Source organism: Rhinolophus hipposideros (genome assembly GCF_964194185.1).
Source record: "Rhinolophus hipposideros genome assembly, chromosome: 2".
NCBI classification, from domain to species: domain Eukaryota; kingdom Metazoa; phylum Chordata; class Mammalia; order Chiroptera; family Rhinolophidae; genus Rhinolophus; species Rhinolophus hipposideros.
Window position 1 is genome coordinate 31,320,941 of NC_138048.1, and position 13,239 is coordinate 31,334,179.

The 13,239-nt window shown below is 36.6% G+C and overlaps 1 protein-coding gene across 8 annotated transcripts in view; it reads right to left on the bottom strand.

The window, feature by feature from the left end:
• SENP7 (SUMO specific peptidase 7) overlaps positions 1–13,239 on the bottom strand; it is a 118,791-nt gene that overhangs the window by 12,368 nt on the left and 93,184 nt on the right. For 4 of the 8 annotated variants that reach the window (XM_081026638.1, XM_081026641.1, XM_081026639.1 and 1 more), the window contains 4 exons: positions 12,396–12,658; positions 10,015–10,148; positions 8,465–8,581; positions 759–881 (listed from right to left, as the gene is read on the bottom strand). In XM_081026638.1, coding sequence (XP_080882764.1) covers positions 759–881; positions 8,465–8,581; positions 10,015–10,148; positions 12,396–12,658 — 637 coding nt within the window. Of the gene's footprint in view, positions 1–758; positions 882–8,464; positions 8,582–9,984; positions 10,149–12,395; positions 12,659–13,239 lie in introns of all 8 variants that reach the window. The other 4 variants (XM_081026636.1, XM_081026640.1, XM_081026637.1 and 1 more) reach the window with 1 other exon arrangement.

A 13,239-nucleotide genomic window follows, 5' to 3' on the forward strand; every position in this document is an offset into this window, starting at 1 on the left:
CTACAACTATCAGGTTACTGCTATCTAAGAAATAAAAATAACTCCTTCCTCCTTTTTGCCTGTCCTTATCCTCTGTTCTATAGGTTTTAGCATTAATCAAAAAATACTTGGACAGAAATTCAGCTAAACTCTGCCAGCAAATATGGTATTTTGTATAGTATTACATCAGTTTAATTAAATAGTAGTATGTTGGTGAGGGTCCAACCAGAAAAACAAATATCACTCTATATATTTAAGACAGATAAAATACAATGTAGCAAATTGGCTACAGTGATGATAGATAAAGTGTAAAGCCAAAAGGTATGTGGTGGGTGGGGGGGACACTGAGGCAATCAGAGATTAGCATGGTAGAAAACTGCTATCCTCCTATGCTGAAGGGCAAAGGGAAGAAGAAGTACCTCCAGATGGAAGCTAGAGCTCTAGCGGGTCTGTCCAAAGAGATGGACCCATAGAGGAAACACAGCTGCTGCCAGAATCACTGCCCAAAGCAACCTAGCTTCTTCCTTCCTTACCTTCCAACCTCCAGTGTCCCCCAAAAAACAGGCAATTGGAAATGCAGCCTGCAACAGTCAGCCTCCCTGTGACAGGGAATAGTCCCCGGAAGGGTGAGAAATGTTTTACAGAGCAAACAGACCCAGCATCTATATAAGTGGTAATATTGTTCAATCTAGGAAATACTATACGAGGTTATTTCCTTAGAAATACTAAAATAGTATATTTGTCTCTCAAAACTTAAGTACGTTGGAAGATTGACTTACGAAAGATTTGGATTATCTTCTGTTAAATTATTTTCCTTTCTTGTCAAGCATTTATAGAAAAAGCTACTAAAAATGTGACTTCGTTCAACAAGTTCATCTGATGCCTTTTCCAATATAAGATACCTGTTAAAGTAGCAACACCACAAAATTAAGTTATATATTTTTTTCTTTTTTATTAAAATAAAGTTATACTTAGATTTTACCTGGTATTCCCCCAATTATCTTGTATGTTCTGGAAAACTTTTTTTTAAAATTACATTTATTAGGGTGACATTGGTTAGTGAAATTATATAGGTTTCAAATGTGCAATGCTATAACACATCATCTATCTACTGCATTATGTGTTCACCTACCCAGAGTCAGTTCTCCTCCCATCACCACATATTAGACCCCCTTTACCCTCTTCTACTTCCCCCTCCCCCCCTTACCCTCTGGTAACCACTAAACTGTTGTCTGTGTCTATGAGTTTTTGTTTCTTTGTTTGTCTTGTTCATTTGTTGCTTTCAGTTTTATATCCCACAACTTCATTTTTACATCCAATTAGATGCAAAGCAATCTTGCAATCTGATCTGATTTCAGCTTTTTTTGTTCTTTGATTACCTCACCTACATAAAGATTGTTTAAAGCAGAAATTGCCCACTTATTCATTCATTTACATAATAAATATTTATCAAACTCCTAACGTGTCAAGCAACATATTTACACAAGAGACATAAAAGACAAGAAAAAAAAAAGTACCTGCTCCAATAGAGCTACAATCCAGAGGAGTGAGAGCACACGGAAATATTAACCAAATAATCACACGATCATATACAAAACTGAAACTGACACTCCTAAATAAATCTAGAAAAATTTTAATAACTCTGAGACATGACTAACCTCTAAATTCTTAGTCCACTTCTATACTAAAACAATTCTTCAACATAAGCTTGTAATTTAATCACTTAATGATTAAACCCTTCAAAATTAGACAACTTTGCTATTATTGTTTATGCAGGTTCAAACATGACCTTGCAATTGATTTTAAAAAAGCATAAAAAACAAAAAACAACTTGAAGTATTTTTAATGTTCCTATGGGGCAGATATACTACATGGAAGGAGACACAAAGACTGCATCTGGGGTGCTAGAAGTGTTCTTTATTTTGATCTAAATGTTGATTACATGAGTACACACATATGAACACTCATATGTACACTTAAGATTTACACACTTTACTACTTGAAAGTTACAATTTAAAAAATAAATACTAAGTAGTTTAAAAAATAAAGTAAGAATCCACTCTTAAAAGGACAGAGATAGATATAGACAGTTCTGTGAAAAGGAAGTATAGGAAGATAGAAACATGAAGTAAAATTTTAGTTAATTCCAATTAAACATTAAAATACTGAAGATGACCCAATTCATCTCAAAAAATATAAATTTGATACTATTGTAGGGATACAAAAATAAGTAAGATGCAAAATGCTTAACCTTCAAAAAGAGAATGATCATAAGATCACCAAATAACTGTAAAATAAGGCAAAATATGGTAAGTACCATAAAAGAGATGCAAATGAAATATCCTAGGAGTTAATAATATCTGTTTAGAAGATTAGGAAAAGTTTCATGAAGGAACCTTGAAAGAAGAATAAAATCTCAACAAGTTGAGATAAAGAGGTGAGTATTCCAGAAAGCAAGAGTAACAGGGCACTGAGAATCCGTCAAGATGGCAGAGTAGATAAACGCTGCGATTACCTCTTCTCACAAGCATATCAAAATTACTACTAAACTACAGAATGCCTGAAGTCTAGCTGAACTGAAGCCCTACAACTAAGGACATACAGAAGAAGCCACTTCAAGACAGGTAGGAGTGAAGACATGGAACAGGCTCGTCCCACACCCACATGTAACCATTAAAAATCAGGAGAGAGAACTCAGTTGTGGAGGTCCCACCCAGAGAAGCAAGGAGTCCCAGCCTCACAGCAGGCTCCCAGCCCAGGGTTCCAATGCCAGGGAGAGAAGTCACCATAACTTCTGGCTGTAAAAACCAGTAGAGATCGTGGCCGAGTGAGACAAGGGCAGCTAGAGTCCCAGATGCTCCTCTTAAAGGGCCCACGCACGGATTCACTTGGTCTGAGATCCAGTGCTGGGGCAGCACCTCAAAAGGTGCCAGGAACGTATGTACGGGGAGGAACTGGGTTGTCCGGCTTCAGAGAGCAGGCTGGAGGGGTAGCATTCTCCCAGACAAAAAAGCAGGCAGAAGCCATTGTTTCTTTGTTGAGCGCTCCTGTTCCCAGTGTGCAGATGCAGGTGGCTGCCATATCTGAGTCTTCGTCAACCTAACACCATTCATTCACTCTGATGCCCTGAGACCAGGCCCCGCCCAACTTTCAGGAACACCCAAGCCACTTCCAGTGCCTTTTTCTCATTAGCAGCCTGTCTTGGTTCATGCTACAGACTTTCCTAAAATCTCTCAAAGGTTCACAAAATTCAAACAAGCAGCATCTGGCTTTGCCACGTCCTGTACCTCTGGCCAAGGAGCCCAAGCCCAGCAATAGGCACAGCCAGCATTTGTTCACGGCTTGGCCTCTCGAGGCACCTCCAGGCACAGCGCAGGTGCTGTCCATCTGTGGATTGTTTTGTAGCTCATGCTAGGTGGCCCTGGGCATGGCACAGGCTGCCGCTGAACTTGGCTTATACTGGGACCACTCCTAGGAGGCCACAGAACAGGCACAACGGGTGGCCAACTTTGGACTCACCCAGAGCAACACCCGGCCACCTCCACGCAAAAGGCACACTGGGCAGGCACCAGAGCCCTGCTGAAGTGAATCCTGCTCTTTAAGGTCAGCCGCTGCAGCTCCTCCACTATAGTCACAGCCAATATTCACAATCAGCCCAAGGATTAATCCCTCCCATTGACATACAAACAGCAACAAAGGCTCCACTACAACAGGAGGGCACACAAAACCCACACAAGGAACACAACTGGAGCATCCACCTCAGGTAACCAGGAAGACTGCGCCACTGAGCCCCACAGCACACCGACTACATAAGACCGTTCTACTAAGACTGGAAGACATAGCAGCTCTACCTAATACAGAGAAACAAACACAGCCAAATCAGGAGACAAAGAAACATGCCCCAAATAAAAGGACAGAAAAAAGCTTCAGAAAAAGAACTGAACAAAATGGAGATAAGCAACTTACTAGATGCATTGTTCCAAACACAGGGAGAACGTCAGCAAAGAGATAGGAAACATGAAAATGGAGATAAAAAACATAAAAAACAACCAGTCAGAAATAAAGAATACAATAACTGAAATGAAGAATACACTAGAGGGAATTGACAGATTAAATGAAGCAGAGGATCAAATTGGAAATTTAGAAGGTAGAAGAAAATACTCAAACAGAACAGCAAAAAGAAAAAAGAATCCAAAAAAATGAGGACAGTTTTAGGGGCCTCTAGGACAACATCAAGCATACCTACATTCACATCACAGGGGAACTAGAAGAAGAGAGCGAGAGCAAGAAATTGAAAACCTATTTGAAGAAATAATGACTGAAAACTTCCCTAACCTGGCAGAGGAAACAGACATACAAGGAAGTGCAGAGTCCCAAACAACATGAACACAAAGAGGCCTACACCAAGACACATCATAACTAAAATGCCAAAATTTAAAGAAAAAGTGTCTCAGGTGGTTGGAGCGCCATGCTCCTAAAGCCAAAGTCGCTGGTTCGATTCCCACATGGACCAGTGAGCTGCGCCCTCTACAGCTATGCTTGTGAACAATGGCTCTCCCTGCAGCTGGGCTGCCATGAGCAGCCGGAGGTCGCCACATGCTGCCACGGGCTGCTGTGCTGCTGTGGGCTATCGTGTGCTGCCAGGAGCGTCCAGTATCCAGCATGAGTGGCCGGCAGCCATCATGAGCGGCCGGCGGCCGGCAGCCGGCAAGAGCTGCTGTGAGCTGCAGTGAGCTGCTGTGAGCGGCCTACCAACAACTGGTGACTGACTGCCTCAGCAAGGGGGAGCGCAAGGCTCACAATACCAGCATGGGCCAGGGAGCTGTGTTCTATACAACTAGACTGAGAAACAACGGCTTGAACCGGAGTGAGTGGTGGGGAGGTGGAAGAAGGGGGAAAAAAAGAAAAAGAATCTTAAAAGCAGCAGGAGAAAAAGAAAAAATTGTAAAAACAGCAGATTTTCAACAGAAACTTTGCAGGCCAGAAGGAACTGCCACAAAATATTCAAAGTGATGAAAAGCAAGGACCTACAACCAAGATTACTCTATCAAGCAAGGCTATCATTTAGAATGGAAGGACAGATAAACAGCTTCTCAGACAAGAAAAAGCTAAAAGACTTCATCATCACCAAACCACAATTATAAGGAATCTTAGAGGGACTTCTTTAAGATGAAAAAAAAAAAAAGATCAGTGGCAGTAACTACATATCGATCAACAATTATTTTAAATGTAAATAGATTAAATGCTCCAATCAAAAGATAGGGTGACTGAATAGATAAGAAAACAAGACCCTTACATATGCTGCCTACAAGAGACTCACTTCAGATCGAACGACACAAACAGACTGAAAGTAAAGGCATTATAAAAGATATTTCATAACAATGGAAACAAAGAAACAAAAAAAGTTTAGCAATACTTACACCAGACAAAATAGACTTTAAAACCAAGGCTATAACAAGTGACAAAGAAAGACCCAGTAATCCCACTTTTGGTCATTTATCCAAAGACACCCAAAACACTACGTTGTGGGGACATGTGCACCCATCTGTTCACTGCAGCATTGTTTACAATGGCCAAGACGTGGAGGCAGTACAGGTGTCTGTCAATAGAAGAGTGGATAAAGAGGAGGTGGCACATGTATACAGTGGAATATTGCTCAGCCACAGGAAGGAATGCATTCTTTCCATCTGGGGCACATGGAGGGTGTTGTGCTGAGTGGGGTATATCAGATAGCGAAATACAGATGCAGTGTGATTTCCCTTACGTGTGGAATCTACAGAACAAAACAAACAGATAAAACAGAAACAAACTCATAGATACAGAGAACATTTTGATGGCTGCCAGATTGGAGGAGGGTTGGGGTGGTGTGTGAAAAAGGGGAAGGAATTAAGAAGTACAAATTGGTTGCAACAGAGTAGTCATGGGGATGTAGGGTATAACATATGGAATATAGTCAATAATACTGTGATAGTGTGATATGATGTCAGATGGTTGCTGGACTTATGGGCCGTATAGAAATGTTTTTAGGTATAGAAATGTTGAATAACTATGGTGTACACCTGGAACTAATATAATATTGTGTTAGATATTTTTCAATAAAAATCTTTAAAAAAAAAGATCAAAAGGAAGGAAGGAGCTAGGGAAGAAGGGAGGGAAGAAAAAAAGAAAGGAAAGAAAAAGAAAGATAAAGAGAAAGGGCATTAATTCAGAAGAGTTAAATAGGATGGGCTTTGTTTAGCAAACTGTTTATAAATCAATTCTGCTAGACTATGTAATATATATATAGGATTATTAGTAGATGGCTGAAAAGACAGATTGGTGTCATATTATCAAGACCCTCAAGAGCCAGACTGTGTTTGAATTCATTTTGACACATAATAAATTCTAAAAGTTTCTGATGGAAATTGCATTGTTAGAGCAGTCTAAGAAAAACAATGGTTGTAAAAATATACTTATTGGACAAGAAAACAAAGACAAAGGATACAAGCAGACTAGTTAAAAAGACAGAATAATAATTTAGGTAAGATAAGGAATACTAGAAAGATCGTGATGACAGAAGAGAATTTGAATGGCAGAATCTACTAAAATTGGCAACTGAATATGTAGAGAGGGAAGGGAGGGTGAAGAGTCATGACGATGGAGACTTTCATTCCCAGTATACTCTGCTTCCCCGAAAATACCATGTTTCCCCAAACTTAAGACCTAGCTGGACATTCAGCTCTAATGCGTCTTTTGGAGCAAAAATTATAAGACCCGGTCTTATGTATTACGTTATATATAAGACTCGCTCTTATATTATAGTAAAATAAGACCGGGTCTTATATTAATTTTTGTTCCAAAAGACGCATTAGAGCTGATTGTCTGGCTAGGTCTTATTTTCGGGAAAACACGGTAGATGGAATAATAGGGACCAGATTTACCCTCCTGCTTGAAACAAGCGAAAAACTGGAAAAAATAAATGAAACAGTAGTTTCCAAAGCCCTGGACATCAAGCAACAAAGAACAGTGATCCTTGAGAGATGGGAAACAAAGTGAGCTCCACTAATGCCCCAGCTCACTACCTTAATAGTTTCCAGCCTGCAGCAGAAGAAGGAGTAACCCAGGTGGAGCTTGGCAGACTCGCTGAGCGGAAGACATGATGAGAGTCAGGAGAAACCAAGGAAGCAGTTTGCAGATCAGAATACTGGAAAGGAAAGACCTGTGTGTATATAGACAGAACGCCAAACACCTGCTAAGAGTCCTCAAGTAAGTATCAGAATATTAATCATTGCATGCTTGTAAGGAAAGAACTACCTGAAAACGTTAGATAGAACAGTACCCAGCATTCATGCAGGCCACGGGAAAATGTCTTTTCCTACCAGCCAGGCTGGAAAACTTCATGATTCATGACGTATTAGGTAGAATACTCAGAAAGGTCTTTCCTCAGTAGTGGGGATTAATTTGTTGGTCTCATCTAACAGATCTTAAAAGGCATGATCCTTGAAAGCATCAAGCTGTTTCCAAATAATCTGTGTTCCAGAACAAAACTCAAGAATATTTACGGGAATACAGAAATACCCAGCACCCCCCCAAAAAAAAAAATCACCAGCCATGCAAAGGAGGAAAAATAAAAAAAGACTCATAATGAAGAGAAAAATCAGTCAATTGAAATCGACACAGAACTGATACAGATGTTAGAATAAGTAGAAAAGGACATTAAAACAGTTACTATAACTATATTCCATGTTAAGATGTTAAAGAGATATATGGAAGGTATAAAAAAGACCTAAATCAAACTTGCAGATTACATCTACAATGTCTGGGAGAAAGAGTAATACTTGGTAATGTGAGATTTGGGGCCTGAGTAACTGGAATAAGTATAGTATTATCAGTAAAACAATAGTATCTTTGGGAAGATGAAAATAAATTTAGTTTGGGAGGGATCAGGGAAATAATTAGAGACATCTCGAAGAAGTGTTGGAAATGTAGGTCTAGGGATACAGTACAAAATGAAGACTAGAAACAAATTACCTTTGCATGAAAGTTCATAAAACTTTCCTATCTATTTTTTCAGCTTGGCTATAGGAAAATTTTAAAACTATTTTTAATGGAATAGTGATGTGGATTTTTTTAAATGACTGTTAGTTCTTACAGTGCTAAAGATACAAAGGAAAGTACACAGAATTGCTTTTTTTCAGTTCCCAAAGTGATCTGTAGTTATGTAAATACTTCCTTCACCACAATAATAGTCAAAGAAGAATAAATCAAAAACAAACAAAAACTGAAACCAAAAAAAAAATCTCTTCTGAAAGTATATAGTATCTATGGGAAGTAAAGGAATGAAACTGAATTAGTCAACGCCAGAAGATTTTGGTAGGCAAAAAGTTTTCAAATCTGAAATCTTGGCAGGTTACTTTTATAGAAATACTTCAGAGATAAAAACATTTACTTTAAGATTCACATCAAAACCTGTAAAACAAATGAGATCATTTATCACTATACTTACTTAAGGTAGAAATCAATAATTACATCATTAAGAAACTCCCCTTCTTCTAAGCACTCCAGATCTTCGTTAGTTACTCCTAATCCCCCTTTAGTAGGTGGTGGAGGATATACAATCAACCTTAAAAAGTAAAAATAAAGTTAAAAGTATATTGGTATTGAAAATTCTAGTATCAAAGAGATGTGTTATAGGGAATAATAATAGGGCAATAAAATATGTCATGTAAAAAATATTTGGCAGTATACAAGCAATTGTATTTTCCTTCCTTTACTTTCACATGCTACTAATGGTACTTTCATTATTTTTTCATTTCCAATTCTTCCTGTGTGGGTGAGTCTCAATACTTGTCTAGTCAATAGCTTATATCTCACAGCTATTATAATACCATTAAGGATGTCCCTCTTCTGCACAATTTTTACCTTTCAATAAACTGATGTAACAATCATAGAAGATTTTCCTATGCTCTACTTTCCAACTCTAAGTGAATCCCCAACACTAGTTCCGTTCTATTTAGAAGAGCCATCAGTCAAAATTTATGTTCTACTGGTGGCAAAGCTAAACCAGCATCTGGGCAATAAAGAAATAACACGGGAGGCTTAGGAGGCAAGTTTCCCACTGTAAGTGCTTACAATGATGTAACACTTAAGAGAACATAAAGGAAATGAATAATTATAATACAACCAAAAAGAAGTACAAGACAGATGACAACTAATTAGGCATCTTCTTTCTGGCACTCTCTCTTAAAGTTCAAAAATAAGACCAGTTGTAAATTCCTGGCTATAATCTTGGAATAGACAGGATGATACTCAATGCACACGTGTAGTCAATAATAAAGGTATAATAAGTATTTCTTGAACCAGAAAGATTCAAGAAGAGAAAAGTCACCTGCAATTGATTTAATCTTGGTAACCATGACACCTAAATCAAACAAGAATATGTGAAAATTTTAAATGTTACTATGATAGTTTCTATTTTATTGGCTATTTTCCTATCCATGCTTTCATTTTTTTTCCTAAAACACAGTAAAGGAATCACACAGAGGAATAAAATCACCCTCAAAATGCATAGACTCCCTGTTCTGCCTTCCAACCATAAGAAGACATATAAAAGATGAAATCTAAACAAAGAAGGAACTTCTGAAAGTTCTGGTAAACTCCAAAGGATTTTAAATTGAGGCACACTGTAGTAGACAATTTCACAGTCCTACATGTATTTAGATATGGAATATATAATCTTAAAAATATATATATAATCTTAAAAGTCATACACTAGTATTCAAATTTTTTCAATAAATGCTTTAATCTTACCAAATTTGGCATTTCGGCTGCCATTTCTGTCTTATGACATGAAACTAAATAAAATGGCACCAATTGTTTTCTTAATAAAGTTTTTTTAACTATCTCATGAATTAAGAAAACATTATTTCTATTATTAATTGTGAGCATGAAAGTAAATCTCAAAACATTTAAAAAGGTAAACTGCAGAAAATCAGCAACATGAATGAAAACTATTAATGTTCCCACCTTACAAATAGGATATGACACAGTACATACTTCTGAACAGGTCCAGTGTGTCTGACTTCTCGCCATTCTTCATCTGGATTAGATGTAATAGAAAGTGAGTAGCAACCACTACTTTGCTTCTGCAGGAAGGTGTAATTAGGCTTGGCTGTATCTGTATTTGAGGGCTGACAGAAAAGGACAAAGAAAAAGGTCTTCTTATAGATACATAAATACATATTAACTCTCAAAAGGACAAAGTCAAAACCTAGACTTGTAAGAGAAAGTGTGACTAAAGGAAATCCATATCAAGTTATTTCTATACTTTTAGAATTTCTACAAAAATATAAACATCAAAGTAATACTTTTGATCAAACGATGTTATACATACAATGGTCAAAGTTTCACTTGAAGTGTTACTTACAGATCAGCTATACAATTAAAGGAGAATTTGAAAACTCTGCAGTTCAAAATGAACAAGAGGTGATGGATAAATTGTAGAAAAAGTAAAATTTAGGAAACTGAAAGAGTTTATAATATAAATTGATATTCTATTATTAAATGGAAAAGTAGGATATAAATTTGCATATACAACGTAAGTACCATGCAAAATTTTTATAACATATAATAAAAATAGTGGTAAAGCCTCACGCTTTGTCTTCCAGTAATGTGGCTTTCTATAGGCCTTTTAAATAACAGATTAGCCCCAGACCAGCTCATTGCATGTGTGCACGCACACCACCACAAACTTAATAAACACTTTTCTTACTAGAGGTATGTTGCAAAGATACACAAGCCACATGTTATATTACCAACCTTCTAGGTAAAAAAAAAAAGGCAAACAACCCAGCATTTTTAAACTTACTATTAATTGTTTCAAGATAATTTTAGATTTATAGAAAAGTTGCAAAAAAACCCAGCCTCTCCCAGATTCCCATAATATAGTTAAGGGTGGCACTATACTTTCTATTTTCGAAATTTAACACTCTAGCTTAGTTCCATTTAACAATGTAATTTACTTGAAAATTATTTCTCCTTTTCTTTGCTTCCCTCCCCTCCTACCAAATTTAATGACCCTGTTTTCTCAAAGCTGCATGCATACCTCATTAATCTGTTTAACCTCCAGAACACTGACTTAAAAGAAACTATTTCAGCCCTTAGACATCTGCTATGCCAGCAACCAGACTGAGATTCACTCCTATAACAGGGTCCAAAATAACTTTATCTCAGAACAAACCAGACTCTGGGAAGCCTTTTTTTTTTTTTCCAGATGTCAGCACCCATCAATCCCTAACTCCCCCTTTCATCAGCACCCAGGAATCGCCGGACTATCTCCTCCTTTCTTTTGTTCTCCTTCTTCCTATATGCCTATAAAACCTTCTGGCCATTCTCAGAAGGAGGAAGGTGGTCTCTGAGACAGCAGTCCACCACCTTCCCGGAATACTAGCATTGTGAATAAACCTACTTTGTTTCCACCAACTTTGTCTCTCGATCATGGGCTTATGAGCAGCAAGCAGCCGAACCTGAGTTTGGTAACAATATTAACAACTTATACAACCATAAAATAGTTATCAAATATAAGAAGTTAACCTTGGTATAATATTATAAACTAAACTACACATTTTATTCTGAGTTCATTAGTTTTGCCACTATTTTTTCTGTTTCAAGATCCTATAATCAATTCCTCACTCTTTCCTTGTCTTTCATAATCTCGATATTTTTAAAGAGCATTAGTAAGTTATTTTGTAACCAGGTTTGTCTGATTTTTCTCATGATTAGTCTAAGGTTATGCACTATTGGGAAGAATACCACAGAAGTAATGTACCCTTCTCAGTGCATGATGTGACAAGTACGTAATGTCAACATGTCTTATCAACGGTGATGTTACCTTTGATAACTTGGGTTAAGGTAATGTCTGCCAGGATTCTCTACTGTAAAGTTGCTACTTTTTGTAATTAATAAATATTTTGGGGAAGAGAATTTGAGATTATGCATATATCCTGTTTCTCCTTAAGTTTTCAACCATTAAATTTAGCATCTGTAGGTGGACCGTACCTGCAACAATCATAACTATGCTTTTTCTAGTGATGGTTTTATATTTCTTTTTTTATATTTATTAATTAGAATACTTTCCTAAAAAAGAATAACCCTTTATTCACCATTATTTATTTAATTTTCCATTCATTAATTCAGTTATTTGTTTGTATCAATATAGATTTGTGGGTATTTATTTTATTCTTTGGTAATAATCACATGCTATCATTATTGATTTTGCTGATCCAACTGTTCTAACTCTAGCATTGGGAGTTCTTTCAGGTTGGCTCCTGTGCCCTTTTGATAAAACACAGCATTTCAAAATCAATGTAATTTCAATGAAAGAATTTTTATCAAACCTCTTCACTCCTCCTCACCAATTATATTAATCATATGCTAACCTTAGATATTGGTTTCATCTTCATTTCTTCAGCAGCAGCAGCAGGGAAAGAACAAGTTGAAGCACAATAGTAATGAATAAAAGAACTTTCTTTTGAAGAGAGGTCCTGAAATAGAGGAAGTGCCTGAACCCAAGACAATGGATAAGAAAGCTCTAATTCTCCGTTGGTTGTACTTATTTCTGTCATGATGTCTTTTAATTTCAATTCTTCTCTTTGTGAAATATGATTGTGTAGCTCAAGGAAAATGAATTCACTGGATTTTGCTATTTAAAAAAAAAAAACAACACAATTTTTATCAATAATATTATTTTTCAAAGATATTATAATTAAAATAATTTGATTTTTAATAACAGTAAGGTTGGTATATAACCCAACAAAGTACTTTCTATGTTAGTTAATAACCCAGGTAAATTAAATCCCAAAATAGGCCATTAGTAACCCAGAACCAAAATTCACAATTTTTGTGGACTCTTACTGCATTAGAATGAAAACTCCACAATGGTACTGAACTCTGTATTTCCAGGATCTGGCATTTAGTAGGTATTAGTAAACATTTGTTAATGAATGTACGAATAACTGAACAAATGATAACTAAGCAATTAATTATTTTTCTCTAGCCTCCTCCATATATTAAATCTATTAATTAAATAGCATTCCTTTCTTTAATAAATCATTTACTTTCATCATTTCAACAGTGGTCTCAAATGACATCCTCTCCAATAATGACTATAAATGGCTCGTTATATTTTTCCAACTTCTCTATGTAATCATGAATATTGCCAATTAATTTGGAAGTAATTAAGAGAGCAAAATAATTTTAAAGGTATAAAGTTTAGTTCACTAA